The 21,867-nt window shown below is 51.0% G+C and overlaps 1 protein-coding gene and 1 pseudogene across 6 annotated transcripts in view; one reads left to right on the top strand and one right to left on the bottom strand.

Moving 5' to 3' along the window:
* The first annotated feature begins 904 nt into the window (after positions 1 to 904).
* LOC108589465 (heterogeneous nuclear ribonucleoprotein A1-like) lies at positions 905 to 1,967 on the top strand (annotated as a pseudogene).
* A 1,752-nt stretch (positions 1,968 to 3,719) lies between these two features.
* The window catches only part of NOTCH3 (notch receptor 3), a 56,036-nt gene continuing 37,888 nt past the window's right edge, over positions 3,720 to 21,867 (bottom strand). For all 6 annotated transcript variants that reach the window (XM_078358965.1, XM_078358964.1, XM_054250475.2 and 3 more), the window contains 12 exons: positions 21,587 to 21,844; positions 21,385 to 21,503; positions 20,117 to 20,682; positions 17,367 to 17,699; positions 16,090 to 16,244; positions 15,751 to 15,973; positions 15,505 to 15,589; positions 13,219 to 13,381; positions 11,769 to 12,073; positions 11,348 to 11,495; positions 7,602 to 7,699; positions 3,720 to 5,811 (listed from right to left, as the gene is read on the bottom strand). In XM_078358965.1, coding sequence (XP_078215091.1) covers positions 4,759 to 5,811; positions 7,602 to 7,699; positions 11,348 to 11,495; positions 11,769 to 12,073; positions 13,219 to 13,381; positions 15,505 to 15,589; positions 15,751 to 15,973; positions 16,090 to 16,244; positions 17,367 to 17,699; positions 20,117 to 20,682; positions 21,385 to 21,503; positions 21,587 to 21,844 — 3,506 coding nt within the window. In that variant the 3' untranslated portion in view covers positions 3,720 to 4,758. The remainder of the gene's footprint in view (positions 5,812 to 7,601; positions 7,700 to 11,347; positions 11,496 to 11,768; positions 12,074 to 13,218; positions 13,382 to 15,504; positions 15,590 to 15,750; positions 15,974 to 16,089; positions 16,245 to 17,366; positions 17,700 to 20,116; positions 20,683 to 21,384; positions 21,504 to 21,586; positions 21,845 to 21,867) is intronic.

The following is a 21,867-nucleotide window of genomic DNA, read 5'->3' on the forward strand; positions in this document are numbered from 1 at the left end:
ATGCACTAGAATTGTAAGTTCCAAGATGTGGGAAGTTGAAAACTTCCTTTTTAAAGTTTCCTTTCTTGTTAAAAAATAAATGTGCTAATAACTTTGTTAAGCCCTAACCCATAATGTTGAAATTAAGACACCTTAGGTTAAAGGACAGACACATGAACCAATTGGAGTCAACAGAAAAATCAACCACAAGGTTGAGTGCGGTGGCTCATGCCTGCAATCCCAGCACTTTGAGAGGCCAAGGGGGGTGGATCATCTGAGGTCAGGAGTTCGAGACCAGCCTGGCTAATATAAGAAAACCCTGTCTCTACTAGAAATACAAAAATTAGCCAGGCATGGGATTAACCTCCCAAGTAGCACCTGTAATCCCAGCTACTTGGGAGGCCGAGGCAGAAGAATTGCTGAAACCCAGGAGGTGGGGGTTGCAGTGAGCCAAGATTGTGCCATTGCACTCCAGCCTGGATGACAAGAGCCAGACTCCGCTGAAAGGAAAGGAAAGGAGAGGAGAGAGAGGAGAGGGGAGGGGAGGGGAGGGGAGGGGAGGGGAGGGGAGGCGAGGGGAGGGGAGGCGAGGGGAGGCGAGGGGAGGCGAGGCGAGGGGAGGGGAGGGGAGGGGAGGGGAGGGGAGGAGAGGGGAGGAGAGGAGAGGAGAGGAGAGGGAGAGATAGGAAAGGAAGAGATAGGAGAGGAAAGGGAGAGATAGGAAAAGAAAGGGAGAGATAGGAGAGGAAAGGGAGAGATAGGAAAAGAAAGGGAGAGATAGGAAGGAAGGAAGGAAAAGAAATATAAATCACTCCAGCCTGGGTGACAAGAGCAAGACTTCATCAAAAAGGAAGGAAGAAAGAAAGGAAAGAAGGAAGGAAGGAAGGAAGGAAGGAAGGAAGGAAGGAAGGAAGGAAGGAAGGAAGCCTTTCTGCCTGTGGATGCCGCCGAAGCAGCATCGTTAAAGTCTCTCTTCTCCCTGAGATCATGTCTAAGTCAGAGTCTCCTAAAGAGCCGGAACAGCTGAGGAAGCTCTTCATTGGAGGGTTGAGCTTTGAAACAACCAATGAGAGCCTGAAGAGCCATTTTGAGCAATGCGGAACACTCATGGACTGTGTGGTAATGAGAGATCCAAACACCAAATGCTCCAGGGGCTTTGGGTTCCTCACGTATGCAACTGTGGAGGAGGTGAGGGATGCAGCCATGAGTGCAAGGCCACACAAGGTGGATGGAAGAGTTGTGGAACCAAAGAGAGCTGTCTCAATAGAAGAGTCCCAAAGACCTGGTGCCCACTTAACTGTGAAAACAATATTTGTTGGTGGCATTAGAGAAGACACTGAAGAACATCACCTAAGAGATTATTTTGAACAGCGTGGAAAAACTGAAGTGATTGAAACCATGACTGATGAGGCAGTGGCAAGAAAAGGGGTTTTGCCTTTGTAACCTTTGATGACCATGACTCCATGGATTAGACTGTCATTCAGAAAGACCATACTGTGAATGGCCACGCTGTGACATAAGGAAAGCCCTGTCCGAGCAAGAGATGGCCGAGTGCTTCATCCAGCCAGAGGTCGAAGTGGTTCTGGAAACTTTGGTGGTGGTCGTGGAGGTGGTTTCGGTGGGAATGACAACTTTGGTCGTGGAGGAAACTTCAGTGGTCGTGGTGGCTTTAAGTGGCAGCCATGGTGGTGGTGGATATGGTGGCAGTGGGGATGGCTATAATGGATTTGGTAATGATGGAAGCAATTTTGGAGGTGGTGGAAGCTACAATGATTTTGGCAATTACAACAAGCAGTCTTCAAATTCTGGACCCACGAAGGGAGGAGACTTTGGAGGCAGAAACTCTGGCCCCTGTAGTGATGGTGGCCAATACTTTGCCAAAGCACAAAACCAAGGTGGCTGTGGCGGTTCCAGTAGCAGCAGTAGCTATGGCAGTGGCAGAAGATTTTAATTAGGAAACAAAGCTTAGCAGGAGAGGAGAGCCAGAGAAGTGATAGGGAAGCTGCAGGTCACAACAGATTCGTGAACTCAACCAAGCACAGTGGTGGCAGGGCCTAGCTGCTACAAAGAAGACATGATTTAGACAAATGCTCATGTGTCTGGGCAAAAAACTCAAGGACTGTGTTTGTGACTAGTTGTATAACAGGTTATTTTAGTTTCCTTTCCGTGGAAAGTGTAAAACATTCCAACCAAGGGTTTTAATGTCTTTTTTTTTTTTGCACCCATGCTGTTGATTGCTAAATATAATGGTCTGATTGTGATGCTGAATAAATGTCTCTTTTTTTTAATGTGCTGTGTAAAGTTTGTCTACTCTGAAGCCATCTTGGTAAATTTCCCCAACAGTGTGAAGTTAGAATTCCTTCAGAGTGACGCCACGTTCTATTTGGAATTTATATATGACCTGCTTGGGTGGAGAAGCCATTGTCTTCAGAAACCTTGGTGTAGTTGAACAGATAGTTACTATTCTGACCTGAAGTTCACCATTGAAAGAAATTACCCAAGCAAAATCATGAAATTATTGGTCATAAAAATGATTGCTGGCACATCCTATGCAATATATCTAAATTGAATAATGGTACCAGATAAAATTATACATGGGAATGAAGCTTGTGTATCATCCATTATCATGTGTAATCAATAAATGATTTAAGTCTCTTGGAAAAAAAAAGGAGAGAGAGAGAGAGGGAGGGAGGGAGAGAAGAAGGGAAATCAACCACAAGACTAGAAGTTTCTCTCTTCCCTGGAAAGAGCACTATGACCTACGATCTTTGCACCTATTTTGGTAACACAGAAAGAGGGCTGGAGTTGTGTAGTGCAGGGAAGAGAGGCTATGCTGGGTGCCATGTGGAGCGTGTAGGTTAAACTGATACCCAGAGAAGGCTATAGAGATAGAAACTTAGCCATCATTGACTACATTTGAGCCACTAGATCAAATCTCCCCTGAAATTGGTCCTTTTTATTTATATGAGCTAAAAAAACCCTTTCTTGTTTAAGCCAGTAGACTTTTGTGTCATTTGCAACCAGAAGCATCCAACCAACAGGGAGAATCAATGAGCATTAAATCCTATCCTCCTTTCCTGAAGATACCAGTGTAAACAGAACCTTGTCTTGGAGCACAATTGGTTGCAAGAAACAGAAACCCATCCAAGCTGGCATGAGTAAAGAAGTATTTATTACATAGGTCCAAGGTGTCTCCAGAACCCAAAGGAGCATAAAGTAAAAGTGAAATTCATGCAGAACCCTCGTCAGACACTTAGAAAGCAATTAACAAATCCTTGTTGATCTCAACAGAATGAACACTCCATTAACTGGAATTAATACTGCATTGGGAGCCCAGATAACCCCTCCAGCCTTCCAGGAGCTGTTTGAGCTCTCATTCTGATTCTCCCTGAATATTAGCTTCATTCTTCTGCCCTGTTTGCTCATCTGTTTGCCCACCACCTCGAACTGACCACTGATATTTCTGAATCTGCTTGTGACCTTAAGAGCTCCACCAACTGACAACGTTCTTAGCCTCTCCATTAAAGAAAGTTCTCAAGCAAAAGAATCTGATTGGCTCAGCTTAAGTCAGGCAACCCCACTAATACAATCAGTACTCATCTCCCAAAAGAGGAAGCGTGAGTAGACAGGTAAGTCAAATATATTTGCCCCAAGATGAGAGCTTAAGTTAGCCCTGGGTGGGGGAAATAGAAGTCCCGCTGCCACCACACCCACCTTACCTAGACACAGACCAACAACACTGAGTGTTAACTATTCCTTTATTAGGTGGTGAGGGGAGTGGGGGCTGTACAATGCAGGGCTTGGGAATTCAGCTACACAGGGATTATGACCAGAAACCATATTACAAAAATAGCCTAAAAATACTTCTATTCTGCTATGAGGCTGGGCCAGGGGATTACCAGGAAGAGGAGGTCCCACTCAGGCAACTCCTCCCCTTCTTGTAGTCCCACATTTACAGGGAGACAAAGGAATGCACACATCTCCTTGGACCCCATTTCCCACCAGCAGCCCCCTAGTTCCCAAAGGGAGGTGGCCCAGGGTGGTGCTGGGGCAGGGGGAGTTGGCAGTGGGCCCTTCCCCAGCAAGGCTATGGAACACGTCCCATCTGGAATGCAGTGAAGTGAGGGAGGTGGGGTGGGGAGGAGGCTCCCAATTCTCCCCCAACCCCTGGCCCCAGTGAGCATGCCCAAGGGTGCCTACTTGGTACATACCTGGGTGGTGTACTTGGTACACGGGAGCCCAGTCATGCCTGTGTACGCAGTACACAGAATCCAGCTTGGCCGAATGGGCTCACAGACTCAGCCCCACAGGGGCACTAGGGGGTTCATGGGGGAGGGAGCATCTCCATATATATATTTTGTAAAAAATAATAATAATAAGTTTGTTTAAATGAATTTGTTTCTATACAAAATGTAAAAAACAAAAAAAAAAGGAAAAAGAAAAATAATAATAATTCATTCATGTCAGAGTGTAAGGAAATGAGAGACCAGAAGGAGAAAGATAGGAATGAGGGAAGGGAGAAGGGGAGAAGGAGGAGGTCCCAGACTCTTCACAAGGCTGAGAAAGTGGGTGGTAGCCCCCACACATTATAAATAAAGGAACACTGAGGCCCTGGGCTGATGACCTATCTTGGACACACTGCAAGGCAAGGAGGCAGGAGGGCTGGTGGAGAGAGAGAAAAGATGAAAAAGACTAAAAGGAAGGAAGAGACAGAGAAAGAAAGGAGGCACGATGGGGGTCTCTTCAGTACCCCCCAAGGTCTAAGAACTGAAGAGCATCTCAGGCCAACACTTGCCTCTTGGGGGTGACTTCCGGCTGGGGCCCCAGCTGGGTCTGGGCCTGAGCAAGGGAGCTGGGAACAGACAAGGGGAGTGGCTGGGAAGGCAGTGCCCCTGTGGTGGTGGCCATGGCCCCGGTGGCAGTGGCTGGGCTGGGTGTGGATTCGGACCAGTCCGAGAGGGAGGGAGGCGAGGGGCTGGCCCAGTGGTCAGGGGATTCTGGGGATGGGGTAAGGTAAGGGTGCTCGCTGGGCACCCGCAGGAAGCGGGCCTTTGGGGGGCTGCTGTGTGCCCCAGCCGCCGGGTACTCCTCGCCGTGTCCTGGGACTGCCAGGTAAGGTGGGGGCCGCTCCTGCGGTGAGACAGGGGTACCTGGGTTGAGCAGCTGGGGTCCCGGCGCCAGTGGCAGCAGGAATGAGGGGCCTGGGGGGGCAGGTGGGGGCAGCCGGGCCCAATCGAGGGGGACGGCCACGGGGTTCAGCAGGCCCAGGCTGAGCACACATCCTCCAGGGGGCTGGCGTCCTAGACCCGCACGGCCTGGGCCACCAAGCTGCGCAAGAGACACTGCAGTGGCAGCGGCAGCTGCATAGGGCCCCTCAAGGGGGAAGCCACCAGGGGAAGCAGGGGGCCCCCCGAAAGGCCGCGGGGAGTCCAGCGAGTCTACAGGTGACAGTGTGACCGAGCTGTCGGCCAGGGGGCCCGGGCAGGCCAGCGTCAGCTTCTTGCCTCGCCCCCGGGGTCCCTGTGGCCCCAGGCCTGCCTTCCCAGCCGGCCTCCTGCTCTTCTTGGCCCCTGACTGTGCCGCCTTGAGGCCCGGGAGGAAGGCCCCTGGAGGGCAGAGCAGAGGCCCCAGGCCGTGGGGTCCCGGGGGGCTGCGGGGCCCACTGGGTTGATCCAGCAAGCGCACGATGTCCTGGTGCAGTCGCTCCTGGGCTACGTCCCGTGGCAGCCTGTCTAGGTGGTCAGTGATCTCGCGGTTGGCGAAGTGGTCCAACAGCAGCTTGGCAGCCTCGTAGCTGCCCTCGCGGGCGGCCAGGAACAGGGGCGTCTCCTCCTGGAGGGCCAGAACCCACAGAGGTCATCGTCACCCCGGCTAACAGTAGCAAGGTCTTCCAGCCTCTTGGGGCAGCCCAGGAGCTATGAGTTTGGACACTGGAGCTTAACAGACCTGGGTTAAATCCCAGCTCTGCTGGAGTAGCCTTGACACCTTCTTTCCTCTAAACCACATTCATCCAGCACCTACTTTCATTTATTTATTTATTTATTTATTTATAGACATAGTTTCACTCTTGTTGCCCAGGCTGGAGTGCAATGGTGAGATCTCGGCTCACTGTAACCTCCACCTTCCGGATTCAAGTGATTCTCCTGCCTCAGCCTCCCAAGAAGCTGGGATTACAGGCATGTGACACCACACCTGGCAAATTTTTTGTATTTTTATAGAGACGGGGTTTCACCATGTTGGTCAGGCTAGTCTCGAACTCCTGACCTTATGATCCACCTGCCTTGGCCTCCCAAAGTGCTGGGATTACAGGCGTGAGCCACCGTGCCCGCCTTCATCCATCATCTACTAAGTGCCAGGGGTCAAGGCCAAGACTAGGGTGAGTTAAGCAAGGTACTCACCTTAGACATAACTTTTCTTTTTTTTTTTTTTTTTTTGTCTTTTTTTGAGACAGAGTCTCACTCTGTCACCCAGGCTGGAGTGTAGTGGCACAATCTCAGTTCATTGCAACCTCCGCTTTCCAGATTCAAGTGATTCTCCTGCCTCAGCCTCCCAAGCAGCTGGGATTACAGGTGTGCACCACCACGCCTGGCTAATTTTTGTATTTTTAGTAGAGACAGGGTTTTAATACATTGGCCAGGCTGATCTCGAACTTCTGACCTCAAGTGATCCACCTACCTCAACCTCCCAAAGTGCTGGTATTACAGGTGTGAACCATGGCACCCAGCCATTAGGCATAAAATTTAAGGAGCCACCAAAAACTTTAGTCACCAAAGTAAATGGTATTTCAATGCAATGTTTTGGATTTGTTTTTTTGTTTCTTTGTTTTTGAGATGGAGTCTCACTCTATCACCCAGGCTGCAGTGCAACGGTGCAATCTCAGCTCACTGTAACCTCCACCTCCCAGGTTCAATTGATTCTCCTGCCTCAGCCTCCCAAGGAGCTGGGATTATAGGCACCTGCCACCATGCCTGGCTAATTTTTGTGTTTTCAGTAGAGGTAGGGTTTCACAACATTGGCCAGGCTGGTCTTCTGACCTCAAGTGATCCACCTGCCTCAGCCTCCCAAAGTGCCGGGATTACAGGCATGAGCCACCATGCCCAGCCTGCAATGTTTTGTTTTGTTTGTTTTTTTAAGTAAGATTAATTTTTAAAAAATGAATAAAATATTAAAATGTTAAATCAGGACAGAATCTATCCCCTGCATACCTCTGAGCCTCCTTTTCATGTGTAAAATGAGGTTACAAAATAGCATCTTGCAAGGGTTTTAAACAACAATCATTACAGTGACCTTTAATGAGGACTTGCTAAGCACTTTACAAATGCATTGGCTTGCTGAGTCCTCAGGAGATGCAAGGAAGTGACTACTGTTGCTTCCTCACTTCACAGATGAGGGCAATGAGGTTCAGAGAAGTTCAGAGAAGTTAAGCAACTTGCTCAAGATCACACAGCGATTGTCACAGACTTCCTCCAATCCACTGTTGGAGCCTCTTGGCCCCAAGTTCTACCCCCAAAAGCTGGCAGGGTGAATGTCCCCACCAGCCTTACCTCACTCACCCTGGTCTCTGTCACCTGCAGGGTGCTGTGCCAGTGCTGAACCCTGTTGGACCCAGGGCTGGGGCTCACCTTGCTATCCTGCATGTCTTTGTTGGCGCCATTTTTGAGCAGGGCCAAAGTGGCTTCCACGTTGTTCACAGCCGCAGCCCAGTGTAAGGCTGATTTCCCTGGAGGGTGGAGGGGAGAGAGGTCAGGATCAGGCTCATGTCTTGGAATCCCTATGTCAGAGAGGCAGAAATTGCCTAGAATGTGGAGGGGTAGATGAGGCAGGCCTGCCATGAATATCCAGGTACTTGTGTCTGGGTCCATGTGTGTGCAAATCTGCAAAATGATTCTTTCTGTGCAATGGGGAGGCACTGTGTCTGTACGTGTGTGTGTGTGTGTGTGTGCGCGCGCGCGCGGGTGTGCGCACGTGCATGACTACACACAGGGGGAGCTGTGTGGACCTCATTCAGTTGAACCTAGGGTTGTGCTGTCCAATACATTAGTCAGTCACATGTGGTTCTTATTTATTTATTTATTTTTGAGGCAGTGTCTTGCTCTGTCACCCAGGCTGGAGTGAATTGACACAGTCTCAGTTCACTGCAACCTACACCTCCTGGGCTCAAGCAATTTTCCTGCCTCAGCCTTCCCAGTAGTTGGGACTACAGGCATATACCACCATGGCTGAATAATTTTTTTTATTTTTGATAGAGATGGGGTTTCACTATGTTGCCCAAGCCGGTCTCGAACTTCTGAGCTCAAGTGATCCATTGGCCTTGGCTTCCCAAAGTGCTGGGATTACAGGCATGAGCCACCGTACCCAACCCACATGTGGTTTTTTAGATTTAAATGTAATAAAATAGGTGCCAGGACCACTCAGCAGAGAAAGAATGGTCTTTTTAACTAATGGTGCTGGAACAACTGAATATTCACATCCAAAGAATGAAGTTGGACCCCTACCTCACATCTTATACAAAATTAACTCAAAATGGATCAGAAACTTAAATATAAGAGCTCCAACTATAGAACTAAACATCTAGAAGAAAACATAAGAGTAAATCTTCATAATCTTGAATTAGGCCAAGATTCTTAGATATGACACCAAAACCACAAATAACAGTAACAACTACAAAATATGGACATCATCAAAATTGAAACTTTTGGCCAGGCACAGTGGCTCATGCCTATAATCTCAACACTTTAGGAAGCCAAGGTGAGAATATTGCCTAAGGCTAGGAGTTTGAGATCAGCCTGGGCAACAAAGTGTGACCCCCATCTCCACAAAAAAACTAAAAATTAGCCAAGTGTGCTGGCACACACCTGTAATACCAGCTACTCAGGAGGCTGGGATGGAAGGATCACTTGAGCCTGGGAGTTTGAGGCTCCAGTGAGCTGTAATCACACCACTGCACTCCAGTCTGAGTGACAGAGCAATACCTTATCTCTAAAAATTAAAAACAAAAAAAGTGGTCCATCAATACAATGGAATAGTATTCAGCTGAATTATGCTACAACATGGGTGAACCTTGAACACATAATGCTAACCTTAAAAAGGCAGACAAAAAAGACCACATATCATATGATTCCACTTATATGAAATATCCAGAACAGGCAAATCCATGGAGAAAGCAAATCAGTGGCTGCACAGGCCTGGAGATGAGGGGGCTTGGCAGATGATGGTTCAGTGGTGAGAGTTTTTTCTTCAGGTGGTAAAATGTTCTAAAATTGATTGTGGCAATAGTTGTACAACTCTGATTATACTAAAAGCTGTTGAATTGTGCACTTTAAATGGGTGAATTGTATGGCATGTGAATTATACCTCAATAAACCTTTTTTTTCTTTTTTTTGAGATGGATTTCACTCCTGTTTTCCAGGCTGGAGTGCAATGGTGCGATCTCGGCTCCCTGCACCCTCTGCCTCCTGGGTTCAAGCAATTCTTCTGTCTCCCAAGTAGCTGGGATTACAGGTGCCCGCCACTATGCCTGGCTAATTGTTGGTATTTTTAGTAGAGATGGGGTTTCGCCATTTTGGCCAGGTTGGTCTCAAACTCCTGACCTCAGGTGATTCGCCAACCTCGACCTCCCAAAGTGCTGGGATTACAGGCATGAGCCACAGTGCCTGGCCAAAGCTGTTTAAAAAACAAAAATAAATAAAAGACCAGTGCGGTGGCTCACGCATGTAACCCTAGCATTTTATGAGGCTGAGGCAGGTGGATCAACTGAGGACAGGAATTCGAGACCCATCTGGCCAACATGGCAAAACCCTGCCTCTACTAAAAATATAAAAAATTAGCCAGGCATGGTAGTGGGCACCTGTAGTCCCAGTTACTTCAGGAGGCTGAGATAGGAGAATCACTGGAACCCAGAAAGTAGAGGTTGCAGTGAGCCCAGATCACATCAATGCACTCCAGCCTCAGCAACAAGAGCAAGACTCCATCTCAAAAAAAAAAAAAAAAAAAAACCCAGAAAACGAAAAGGTAACAAAAGGAGAGAAAGAAAATAAATAAACTAAAACATTTAGTTCTTCATCTGCCCCAGACACAGTTCAAGTGCTCAATAGTCACCACATGTGGCCAGTGGCTACCATATTAGACAATGCAGAGAATAATTCCATCATCACAGAAAGTCTTATTGGCCAGCCCTGCTCTAGAGCTGTGGTTTTCAACCAGGAGAAATTTTTTGAGTCTGTCACCCAGGCTGGAGTGCGGTGGCACAATCTTGGCTCACTGCAACCTCCAGCTCCTGGGTTCAAGCAATTCTCCTGCCTCAGCCTCCCAAGTATCTGGGTTTACAGGCACCCACCACCATACCCAGCTAATTTTTATATTTTTAGTAGAGATTTCACCATGTTTGCCAAGCTGGTCTCGAACTCCTGACCTCAAGTGATCTGCCCGCGTTGGCCTCCCAAAGTGCTGAAATTACTGGCATGAGCCACTGTGCCCAGTCTGGATATGTTTTTGACTGTCACAATGTAGAGGTAGGATGCTACTGTCATCTACTGGGTTGAGGCCATGGATGCTGCTCAGTACCCTACAATGCACAGAATAGTTCCCTACAGCCAAGAACCATCCCACCCCAAATGTCAATAGTGCTGAAACTGGGAACACTGAAACTGAACTCCTCCAAAGGATTGAGTGTCCTGAGTGTGTGTGTGGCTGTGTGATGTCCTCTGGACAGGAGGCCAGGATGGATACTGTGAATCTGCATGGTTGGGCTCTGCAAACAAGCCACCTCCAGCAAGCTGCCATCGCATAGAGATTAGGTTGATGTAAACTCTTTTTCTTGAGATAGAGTCTTGCTCTGTCACCCAGGCTGAAGTGCAGTTGCACAATCACAGCTCACAGCCTCAACCTCCTGGGCTCAAATGATATTCCCACCTGTTTCCTGAGTAGCTAGGACCACAGGTGTGCACCACCGCACCTGGCTAATCTTTTAAAAGATTTTTGTAGAACCCACTATGTTGCCCAGTCTGGTCTCAAACTCCTGGTCTCAAGGCATCCTCCCGCCTTGGTCTCCCAAAGTGTTGGGATCACAGGCATGAGCCACCACACGTGGCCTGATGTGCACGCTTACTGTAACGACTTTCAGCACTAGAGTGTGTCCATCTAACAAAGCAGATGGAAATGAACTGTCTAGGGGAAAGGCACCTTTTTCTCAATCCCTGAGGCACCCTAAGGACTAGTGGTGCCCCTGCATGAAAGTTAATGAAGCCTAGTTATGTGTGCATGAGCTTCAGTGACTGGGTCTCAACACGGATATGAGTTTGCACCAACATGACCCTTGGGGCCCAGGTGACACTAACCCAGCCTAGACCCAATTCCTCTGCCAACCTACCAAGCTCATCCACAGCATTGACATCAGCATGGCTGGCAATGAGCTCTTCCACCATGCCCTCCACTGCCAGGCGGGCTGCCAGAATCAGTGCCGTTGAACCATCCGCCATGCGAGCATCCAAGTCTGTAGAGCGATTTCGGATGAGAATCTACAACAGAGAGTGGATGCAGCAGGAGGAGTCATGGCATGAACAGAGGAATCAGTAGCATCCCTAAGCCCCATGAAGTCCCTAACCCCCACACCCTGACCCCTGAAATTGATGAGGTTCAGGAAACAGCTGCTTGACAGATACTGTGCTCCCATATATCCCCATTTTCCAAAGGAGAAAAAAATGAGGTCTGAAAGGCAGAACTGGGGCTCAAATCCAGATAAATCTAATGCTTGCCCCAGCTCTGAAGTCTAAAGGGTGTGTCTGTCTCACCTGGAAGACACCCTGGGCATCAGCTGTGACAGCTGTGTGCAGAGGAGTTCGGCCCGAGTGGTCCTGGGCATTGGTGTCTGCCCCAGCATCCAGCAGCCGCTTAGCCGCATCAGCACGGGCATAACGGGCAGCCAGGTGCAATGCAGTCTCGCCAGTACGGTCAGTCCGTGCTCCAAGCTGAGCCCCCTGGCAGATCAGGTCTGAGATGATGCTGGCTGATGTGTCATCTGCCTCATCCTCCTCAATTGGCATTGGCTCCAAGGCCCCCCCACAGAAGGAAGCCAGCATTAATGGGGTGAAGCCATCTGTGGGGACAGGAGTGTGTCAGCAGGGAGGTAAACACAGGGTTCTTTCCAGGGAGTATAATCAAGGGCACCACATTAGGAGCTCATGGGACACATGGGAAGCCAAGGATCGGCAGATCCTCCTGTCTGTATACCCACACCCAGGATGAGGATTTGTAGGCATTTAATTTATCACAGAATGACTCCTAGGGACCAGGTAACACAGGACAAGGGACTCTGGGAGTCAAGCAAGTGTGCAACCTCCAGTAAATTCCTAAAGGGTTATTTCACCCTGATCCCACAGAGGGACTCTGGAACATGAGTTGTACCCCCGAGTTCTAATCTAGCTCAAAGGACCATCCTTTTCATACTCCTGCATCCACTGGTTAGGAGGCGCCCCTTTCTGCCAATTCATTAGAGTATTAAAAAAAAAAAAAAAAAAAAAAAGCTGCCCCAGGGACATAAAATCCCAGGCACTTCAGGCTCCAGTAGCCAGAGGGACTTCAAAAGAGAACCATTAAGTACAGGCCATTTGGAGCAAAAGCAAAATGAAGCTAAGGCAAGAATACCCTGAAACATGGCAAAGAGGGATCTCAGAGGATCAAACAACATAGTCTGCTACACTGCACACACTGTATACAAGTACTTGTCCTGGTTTTTCTTAGGAAGCCACGTGCATCTGGTTCTCCATTCTCAAGCCCTGGGTAGACACCAACCTTCCCCCTGGCTCAAGGACAGGTAAGTGAGTCAGTCTTAGTCAATTTGCATATTCCAGCCCCCTGGCCGTTCTGATTGGCTCAAGGATGAGCACATGACCCTAGTCTGTCCAATCAGAATGCACCCTGAGACTTTTGCTGGAGCATTAGGAAGGTTTTGTAAGATTGAAGTCAAAGGAGAGAGAAAATCCGAGTCCTGGATCGAAATGGGCCCACCACTTTTAGTTACATGAGTCAATAAATCCCTTGTTTCACTTAAACTAGTTTGAGTTGGGCCTTTGTCACAGCCAACCAAGAGTCTTGCTGAACACACACCCTTCACTGAAGCTTAGAGACTCCCCCAAACACAGACTCAGAAATTTATTTCTCCCCAAAACACAGACTCAGAAATAACTTCTTACAAGTAGGATGGGTGAGGGGCATCACTTTGGGAGGGGCACTGTCACTGACCTGGGCCACGCACATTGACATCCATGCCATCAGCATCTGCGTCGCCCTGTGGTGGTGTCAGTGCCATGGCTGGTGCCACGCGTATGTCAGCAGCAACCAGATGGTGTTGAGTCCACTGACGGCAATCCACAGCCTCCTCAGCCCCCATGCCTGGCTCCTCTACCTGAAGGGGCAGATACCCGGAGTCTCAGACCTCACTCTCAGACCTCACCCTTTGGAGGTGGGGAGAGCCAAAGCCAGGAGTGGGGCTGGGTATTCCTACAGGTTTCTCTTTAGGAGATGCACATAGAGCCCTGGGAAATCATTTACCATCTGCTTTGTTTTTTTTTTAATTTGTTTTGAGACATAGTCTTGCTCTGTCACCTAAGCTGGAGAGCAATGATACGATCTCAGCTCACGGCAACCTCTGCCTCTTGGGTTCAAGTGATTCTCCTACCTCAGCCTCCCAAGTAGCTGGGATTACAGGTGCATGCCACCATGTCCGACTAAGTTTTTATATTTTTAGTAGTGATGGGGTTTCACCATATTGGCCAGGCTGGTCTCGAACTCCTGACCTCAAGTCATCCACCCACCTTGGCCTCCCAAAGTGCTGGGATTAAGGGGAAATTGATGTGTGCCACAGCCCAAGGAGCTAATAAAAGGAAGACACAAGATTTGTCTTTTTTTTTTTTTTTGTCTTTTTAAGTAATAAATGGCTTTAATGATTTATGTGTGTATGTTTTAGAGACTGAGTCTCACTGTGTCACCCAGGCTGGAGTGCAGTGGTGCAATCATAGCTCACTGCAGCCTCAACTTCCCAGGCTCAAATGATCCTTCCATCTAAGTGGCCTGAGTAGCTGGGACTATAAGCGCATAGTATAAGCAGCTTGGGATAGTGTCGGATGCAGATTCAAGTTCCAAACCACCCCTTAGTAGCTGGGAGGCTCTGGGCAAATCACATTAAAGCTCTGAGCTTCTCATTGGCAAAATCAGGATGACGCAGTCATTCCACTATGCTAAGATACCACCACAACTACATTGGGCCAACCCGTTAATATCTCTAATATCTACTTTGGGATGGGAAAGAAACAGGAAAAGTCTGCGTTAAGCAAATTTTTTTATCTGTCCACCATAATGGATGCCTCCATTTCACAACATTGTATGGAGGGAGTTGTAAATTGAACTATATGTCAATAGCTACTTTATAGAATCCTCAAAGAGATGAAATAAGATGTCTGATGTGCATTAGAGACATTCATGGGTAATGCTAGCAGGAGTCTGGAATTGTGCCCCCTCTAAAAATCGTACACTGGCCAGGCACCGTGGATCATGCCTGTAATCCCAGCACTTTGGGAGGCCGAGGCAGGTGGATCACTTGAGGTCAGGAGTTTGAGACCAGCCTGACCAACATGGTAAAACCCCGTCTCCCTCTCTTTCCTCTGTCTACACAGAGGAAAGGCCATGTGAGGCTACAATGACAGCCGTCTGCAAGCCAGGAAGACAGTCCTCACCAGGAACCAACCCTGATGACACTTTGGGCTTGAACTTCCAATCTCCAGAACCATGAAAAAACAAATTTCTGTTTAGGTCACCTATTCTGCAGGACATTTTTTTCCCCAAAGTTTCACTCTTGTTGCCCAGGCTGGAGTGCAATGGTGCAACCTAGGCTCACTCCAACGTCCACCTCCCAGGTTCAAGGGATTCTTCTGCTGGGATTACAAGGAAACTGTCACCACCCCCAGCTAGTTTTTTGTATTTTTAGCAGAGATGGGGTTTCACCATTTTGCTCAGGCTGGTCTCAAACTCCTGACCTCAGACTATCCACCTCTTGGGGATTTTTTAATGGCAGCCAAAGATGACTGATACTGAACCCAAAGGCATGATTCCAAGAGATTAAATGGTGCTCAGAACCGGCTTGGAGCACTGTCAGGCTAAGCTCATGCTGGACAAAGCAGGAACCAACAGGGATAAGGCAGACTTGCTCTCTGGGCTAGGGAATCCCTCCAGAAAGAGTGCAGGCTGGCCAGGAAGCAGGAGGCTGGCTGGGGAGGGGCAGGATGGAGTGAAGAATTTTCCATCTGCCCACGGGGACCCTGGGGGCCCCAAGGGCAAATCTCCTTCCACCTTCTGAGGCCACAGAACCACACTAAGAAAACAGAGTTGCAAAGCTGTGACCATTCTCTGGAGCTAGGGAGATGGGGACAGCGGCAACATCCCAAGTGCTCCCATTAGCCACTGGGGACCCCACCCAGTACCCTGAAGGGAAGGGTCAGAGGACGGGGCAAAGGTCAGAGAAGGGGGCAGTACCTTCAGCCGCTTGGCCTCTGGGCACTCTGTGTCCATCCAGTCTGTGGCCACTTCCCCCATCAGACTTTCACCCTTGGCCATGTTCCTGGCAGATAATGGGAAGAGGGGATGTGAGAGGGGACACTAGAGCTGTCCAGCTGGGAAGGAGGATTTGGGGTAGGGTCAGAGGTCAGAGTCAGGTCAAGGCGGGGTCCAGGGCCCACAAGATCCCCGTAGTCAGGGACCGGGAGCGAGCAGGGTCCTCACTTCATGCCCAGTGCATCTTGGCCCACGGGTTCCCGCCGGCCCTTGTGACCAGTGGCCACGTCCTTGTGCAGTGCGAAGCCCTCGGGGAACCAGAGGGTGCTGTGCTCACGCTTGCGCCGGGCCACCATGACGCCCAGGACGAGGATGACCAGCAGCAAGACGGCGCCGGCTGCCAGCAGTGGCAGCAGCGGGACGCTGGGCTCTGGAGGCTCCAGAGGCTCCCCTAAGGGCAGGTGGCAGGGGGTGGGAATTCAGCAGGGGATGTGGCTTCGACTACCCCCCCCCCCCCCCGACCCCACGCTCCGCCCTCGCCAGCCCCTCCCCAAGGCCGGGCCGCACCCCGCACGTCCCGCAGTGGGTACGGGAAGTCCAGGCGCTCCACCGCTGACAGCGCTCCCAGGTAGTCAGCGGCGCTCTGGGCGTCGGGGAAGCAGTGATCATTCTCAGGGGACTGCAGGCAGAGCCGGTTGTCAATCTCCAGCATCACTACAGAGCTGCAGGGACAGCAGGGAGGGACCAGGGGGCTCAAGAGTTGCCTGATGTATCCCCTGGCAACAAGCCCCACCTTGCCTCTCCAGCACGTGGCTCAGAAGCGCCATCTCCACCCACAGGTGTCCATGGCCCACCTGCATCCAGCTGGCATCCAACCCCACCCCACAGGCCCAAAACGTGTCTTGCTGTGGTCAGCAGTACTCCCAGAGCCATTAATCCAATGGACATTGTTTTTTGGTCTTGCGCCCAGGCTAGAGTGCAGTGGCACAATCTCAGCTCACTGCAACTTCCGTTCAAATGATTCTCCTGCCTCAGGCTCCCAAGTAATTAGGATTACAGGCACGTGCTATCACACCCAGCTAATTTTTATATTTTTAGTGGAGACAGGGTTTGACCATGTCACCAGGCTGGTCTTGAACTCCTGACCTCAAGTGATCCTCCTGCCTGGGCCTCTCAAAATGCTGGGTTTACAGGCATGAGCCACCATGTCCAGTCTATTTTTTGTTTTTTTGTTTTGTTTTGTTTCTTGAGACATGGTCTCACTCTGTCCCCTAGGCTGGAGCACAGTGGCGAAATCACAGCTCACTGAAGCCTTGACTTGCCTGGCTCAAGCAATCTTTCCACCTCATTCTCCCAAGGAGCTGGGACCAAAGGCATGTGGCACCACACCTGGTTATTCCTTTTTTTTTTTTTTTTTGAGATGGAGTTTTGCTGTTGTTACCCAGACTGGAGTGTAATGGCACGATCTCGGCTCACCGCAACCTCCGCCTTCTGGGTTCAAGCAATTCTCCTGCCTCAGCCTCCCAAGTAGCTGGGACTACAGGAATGCAACATTGTACCTGGCTCTATTTTCCATGTCTTCAAATAGAAAAAAAAACTACATATGCCCTTAGCCACTCTGCCAAGCCATTTAGCCGCCTGCCTCCCCAGGAGCCAGCACTAGACCAGGGCAATTCTACCCCAGAAGCACTAGCTCAATCTGGAGACACTTTGCTTGTCACAGTCAGGAGGAAGTGCTCCTGACATCTAGTGGGTAAAGACTTAAAGTGAAATGAAACACACAAGACCTGGATCAACTGCGTCGCTCCTCTCCCCCGCCCCCACGGCTCTTCCAGGTCACTCACCCGATCACCTCGGGGGCCAGCTCGCGACGGGCCCGGAGTTCAGAGTCAGGACTGGGCCGGTGGTAAGGAAAGACCATGGCCTGGCCGTGCGCGTCCAGGCGGAAGCGCAGCGAGGTGCGCAGGATGGCGCTGAGCCGCTGCAGAAAGTCAGCGCTGGAACGCAGCAGCTCCTCCGGTGGCAGCAGCACTGTGAGCACCAGCACGCCACGGGCCAACAGGGCCGGCACCTCGCTGGCACAATCCAGTCCATCCCAGCCGCACTCCTCCGTGTTGCAGCCCTGGTCGCAGCGGCCGTCAGCAAAGTGGTCAGCGCAGTACTTCTCGTATACCGGGCTGGTGGGGTGGGGTGAGGCAGAAAGGGGCGAGGTCAGGGGTCAGAGATGATCCCCCATCCCGTGCACACACATGGTAGAGCACAGAGACTCCAGACAAGGCTTGCACAGGGGCCTGGAATGAATGTACGAGCCCATGTGAGGCTTTCTGCAAATCTAGCCATTCATTGGATTATTATTATTATTATTATTATTATTTTGAGACCGAGTCTCACTCTGCAGCTCAAGCTGGAGTGCAGTGGCGGGATCTTGACTCACTGCAGCCTTGCCTTCCCGGTTCCAGCAAATCTCCAGCTTCCGCCTCCCAAGTAGGTGGGATGACAGGCTGTGCCACCACGCCTGTCTAATTTTTGTATTTTTAGTAGAGACGGGATTTCACCATGTTGGCCAGGTTGCTGTTGAGCTCCTGACCTCAGGTGATCCACCCACCTCAGCCTCCCAAAGTGCTGGGATTACAGGCATGAGCCACCGCACCCGGCCCTGGATAACTGTCTTTTTTTTTTGTTTTTGTTTTCAATTAATTGGTTGAAATAGGGTCTTGCTCTGTTACCCAGGCTGGAGTGCAGTGGTGCAATTATAGCTCTCTACAGTCTCAAAGTCCTGGGCTCAAACGATCCTCCCTCCTCAGTCTCCTAAGTAGCTGGGACTGTAAGCCCATACCACATGCCTGGCCTCACCGGCTAACTATCAATCAATCAGTGAATACTAACTGACTGACTGCCATATGTTGGGCACTGCCGCAGGCACAAGGATAAGGCTCAGCCACAAATCCTGGCCCACATGCAGCTGGCATTCCACTCCATGAAGATGGACAGTAAAGGAGATACATGAGCCAAATATACAGCGTCTCCATCACTCACCAATAAAATCAAAATACAGGCTGGGGGCAGTGGCTCACGCCTGTAATCCCAACACTTTGGGATGCTGAGATGGGCATATCACCTGAGGTCATGATGAAACCCCATCTCTACTAAAAATACAAAAATCAGCCGGGCTTGGTGGCCAATGCCTGTAATCCCAGCTACTTGGAAGGCTGAGTCAGGAGAATCACTTCAACCCAGGAGGTGGAGATTGCAGTGAGCCAAGATCACACCACTGCACTCCTGCATAGGCAGTGGGAGAGAAACCCTGTCTCAAAAAATAAAATAAAATAAAAAAATCTAAATATAAACATGCACACACAGAGTGCTGAATGGAATTTTTAAAAAATGCTAAGGAGAAAAATAAAGCAGAGGAAGGGCTGAGGGTAACCAGGGAGGAGCTCACTGAGAAGGTATGAAGCAATCCTCCAAGTAGCTGGGACTACAGGAATGTACCCTTGAAGTGAAATGAAACCACCATTTCAGCAAAGACTTGAAGGAGGTGAAGGAGGAGCCATGTGGAGGAAGGGAAGAGCCAAGCAGTAGGAACAGCTTGTGCAAAGGCCCTGGGGTATCTGGGGAACAGCAAAGAGGCCAGCATGGCTGGAGCAGAGTAAGGGGGAAATCAGGGAAGATGAGGATGGGAAGATGAAGGGGATGGAGGCTTCCAAGCAGATAGAGAGGAATGCAGAGAAATAGAAGGGGGGGTGTAGGGATGGACAGAAGGACGGCCTAAGATAGACGTACAGAGGGGGCAGAAAAGGAGCAGAGAGAGTTAGAGGCATGCACAGATAGATGAATAGCTATACAGAGGGGTAAAAAGAGTGCATGGATGGACAGATTTGGCTGAATGATAGACAAGTGGGAGTACAGGAAGACAGCTGGGTACACAGAGGAATAAAAGGAATTCTTAGCCTGGTTCGGTGGCTCAGGCCCTGAGAGGCTGAGCTGAGTGGATCACTTTGAGCTCAGGAGTTCAAGACCAGCCTGGACAACATGACAAAGCCCCATCTCTACAAAAAATACACAAGTTAGTTGGGCTCAGTGGCTCCTACCTGTGATCCCAGCTCCTCAGGAGGCTGAGATCAGGCCACTGCATTCCAGCCTGGGCCACAGAGTGAGACCCAGTCTAAACACAAAGGAATTCAGCCAGGCAAGGTGGCTCACGCCTGTAATCCCAGCTACTCCAGAGGCTGAGGCAGAAGAATTGCTTAAACCCGGGAGGCAGAGGTTGCAGTGAGCCGAGATTGCGCCACTGCACTCCAGCCTGGGCCACAGAGCAAGACTCCTTCTCAAAAAAAAAAAAAAAGGAATTCTTGGGTGGAGAAAAGGACAAACAAACAGGGCACAGAAGTGCATAGGCAGATAGAAACAAGATAGGCAGGGCATGTGGATGAACAGACAGATGGACGGATGGACACGTGGGGCACAGATGGGCAGATAGAGTGCAAAAAGAAACAGGGCAAGTGAATGGGCAGGTAGAAAGACAGGCAGGGACCATGGACAAACACTGGGATGGAGGCATGGACAGACGGATCGATCGGGTGGATGCGCTCACTTGCAAGTGCGCTCGCGGCCACCAGTGTGGCAGTCGAAGTTGTCGTAGAGGCAGGCGGGCGAGCTGCAGGCAGGGTCGCAGCGGCTGTTGTTGAAGAGGCGCCAGCACTGCAGCGCCTCGCACTGCCGCCAGGGGTCGCCCACGCTCAGCGAGCAGTCGCCGCCGTCCCAGCCGCAGCCAGGGCTGTTGCACTCGCGATCGCAGCGCTGGTCCCCGCGCTTGGCCTGGCAGGCGACGCGTGGGCACCGCGGCTCCTCCGGGACCTCGGGTGCCGCGGCGGGTGCCTCGCAGCGCGGTCCGGTCCAGCCCGGCGTGCAAGCGCAGCGGAAGAAGGGTCTGAGTGGCGCGGGGCGGCAGGAGCCCCCGTGGAGACAGGGGGCGGCTGCGCAGCTGGCGTTGGTGGCCCCCAGCGGCGACCCCGAGAAGCTGCGGCAGGAGGACCCCGACAACCCTGGGGGGCAGGCGCAGCGCGGCCCGCGGGGTGTCTGCTGGCATGGGACGCCCACCGGGCACTGCAGCTCCCGGCAGGAGCGCGCCACCCGCTCGCACCGTGGACCCCAGAAAGGCTGGGGGTCGGGTTTGGGGAGACAGGAAAAAAAGTGAGGGAGGAGTAGAAGAAACGGAAGAGTGGGGAAAAGAAGGGTCAGGGACAAGAGGGAGAAGAGAAGAGGTCAAAACTAAGGAAGGTTGAGACCCCCCAACCTCCCCATGTCCCACCCAACCTCTCGCCTTTCCACAACGGAGACCCCACCTGGCAAATAAGCCCCGCCCTCCCTGGAGGCCACGCCCCCCAAACATCTTTCCCTTCAAACCTCCAGGAAATGTCAGAGGTTTTATTGTGTCTTTGCTTTTTGTTCGTTTGTTATTTGAGACGGAGTGCCACCCTGTTGCCCAGCCTGAAGTGCAATGGCACAATCTCAGCTCACTGCAACCTCTGCCTCCCGGGTTCAAGCAATTCTCCTGCCTCAGTCTCCCGAGTAGCTGGAATTACAGGTGCCCGCCACCACACTCGGCTAATTTTTGTATTTTTAGTAGAGGCGGGGATTTCACCATGTTGCCCAGGCTGGTCAGGAACTCCTGGCCTCAAGTGATCCACCCACCTCAGGCCTTCCAAAGTGCTGGGATTACAGGCATGAGCTACCACACCCTGTGGAAATGTCAGCATTTCCCAGAAACCCCCTTCTCTTCCCCACTCTCCGCTAAAGCCACATCCTCCTCCTAGAGGCCACTCCCCCACTCCTCCTCCAGAGGCCCACACCCATACCGACCTGGACACAGTGGCAGGTGAAGGTCAACCCACCCCCAGGACCCGGGCTAGGACGGCACTGGCCTCCATGCTGGCATGGCTGGGACTCACAGGGAGACAAGACAGTCTGACAGCGGGGACCTGAGCGAGCAGGAGCATGTAGATTAGCCACAAAGTGGGAACAACAGGTGGGGTCCCAGGCCAGCCCCTTCTCCAACGCTTACCTGAGAAGCCAGCATGGCAAAGACAACGGAAACCCCCTCCTGCGTCCTGCAGGCAGTCCCGGGTGTGTGCCGCGTGGCAGGCACCTGAGCGACACTCATTGATGTCTGCCTCACAGCGCAAACCGGTGTATCCTGGGGGACAGGTGCAGCGGAAGCCACCCACCAGGTCCACGCAGGTGCCATTGTGTAGGCACCGGGGCCCTGAGTCCAGGAGTGGACCTGGGCCGCAGTCATCCTCATTAATCTCACAGAGCACGCCTGGGGGAAGAAATTGCGGGGGG

The sequence above is a fragment of the Callithrix jacchus genome, chromosome 22 (genome assembly GCF_049354715.1).
Source record: "Callithrix jacchus isolate 240 chromosome 22, calJac240_pri, whole genome shotgun sequence".
NCBI classification, from domain to species: Eukaryota; Metazoa; Chordata; class Mammalia; order Primates; family Cebidae; genus Callithrix; species Callithrix jacchus.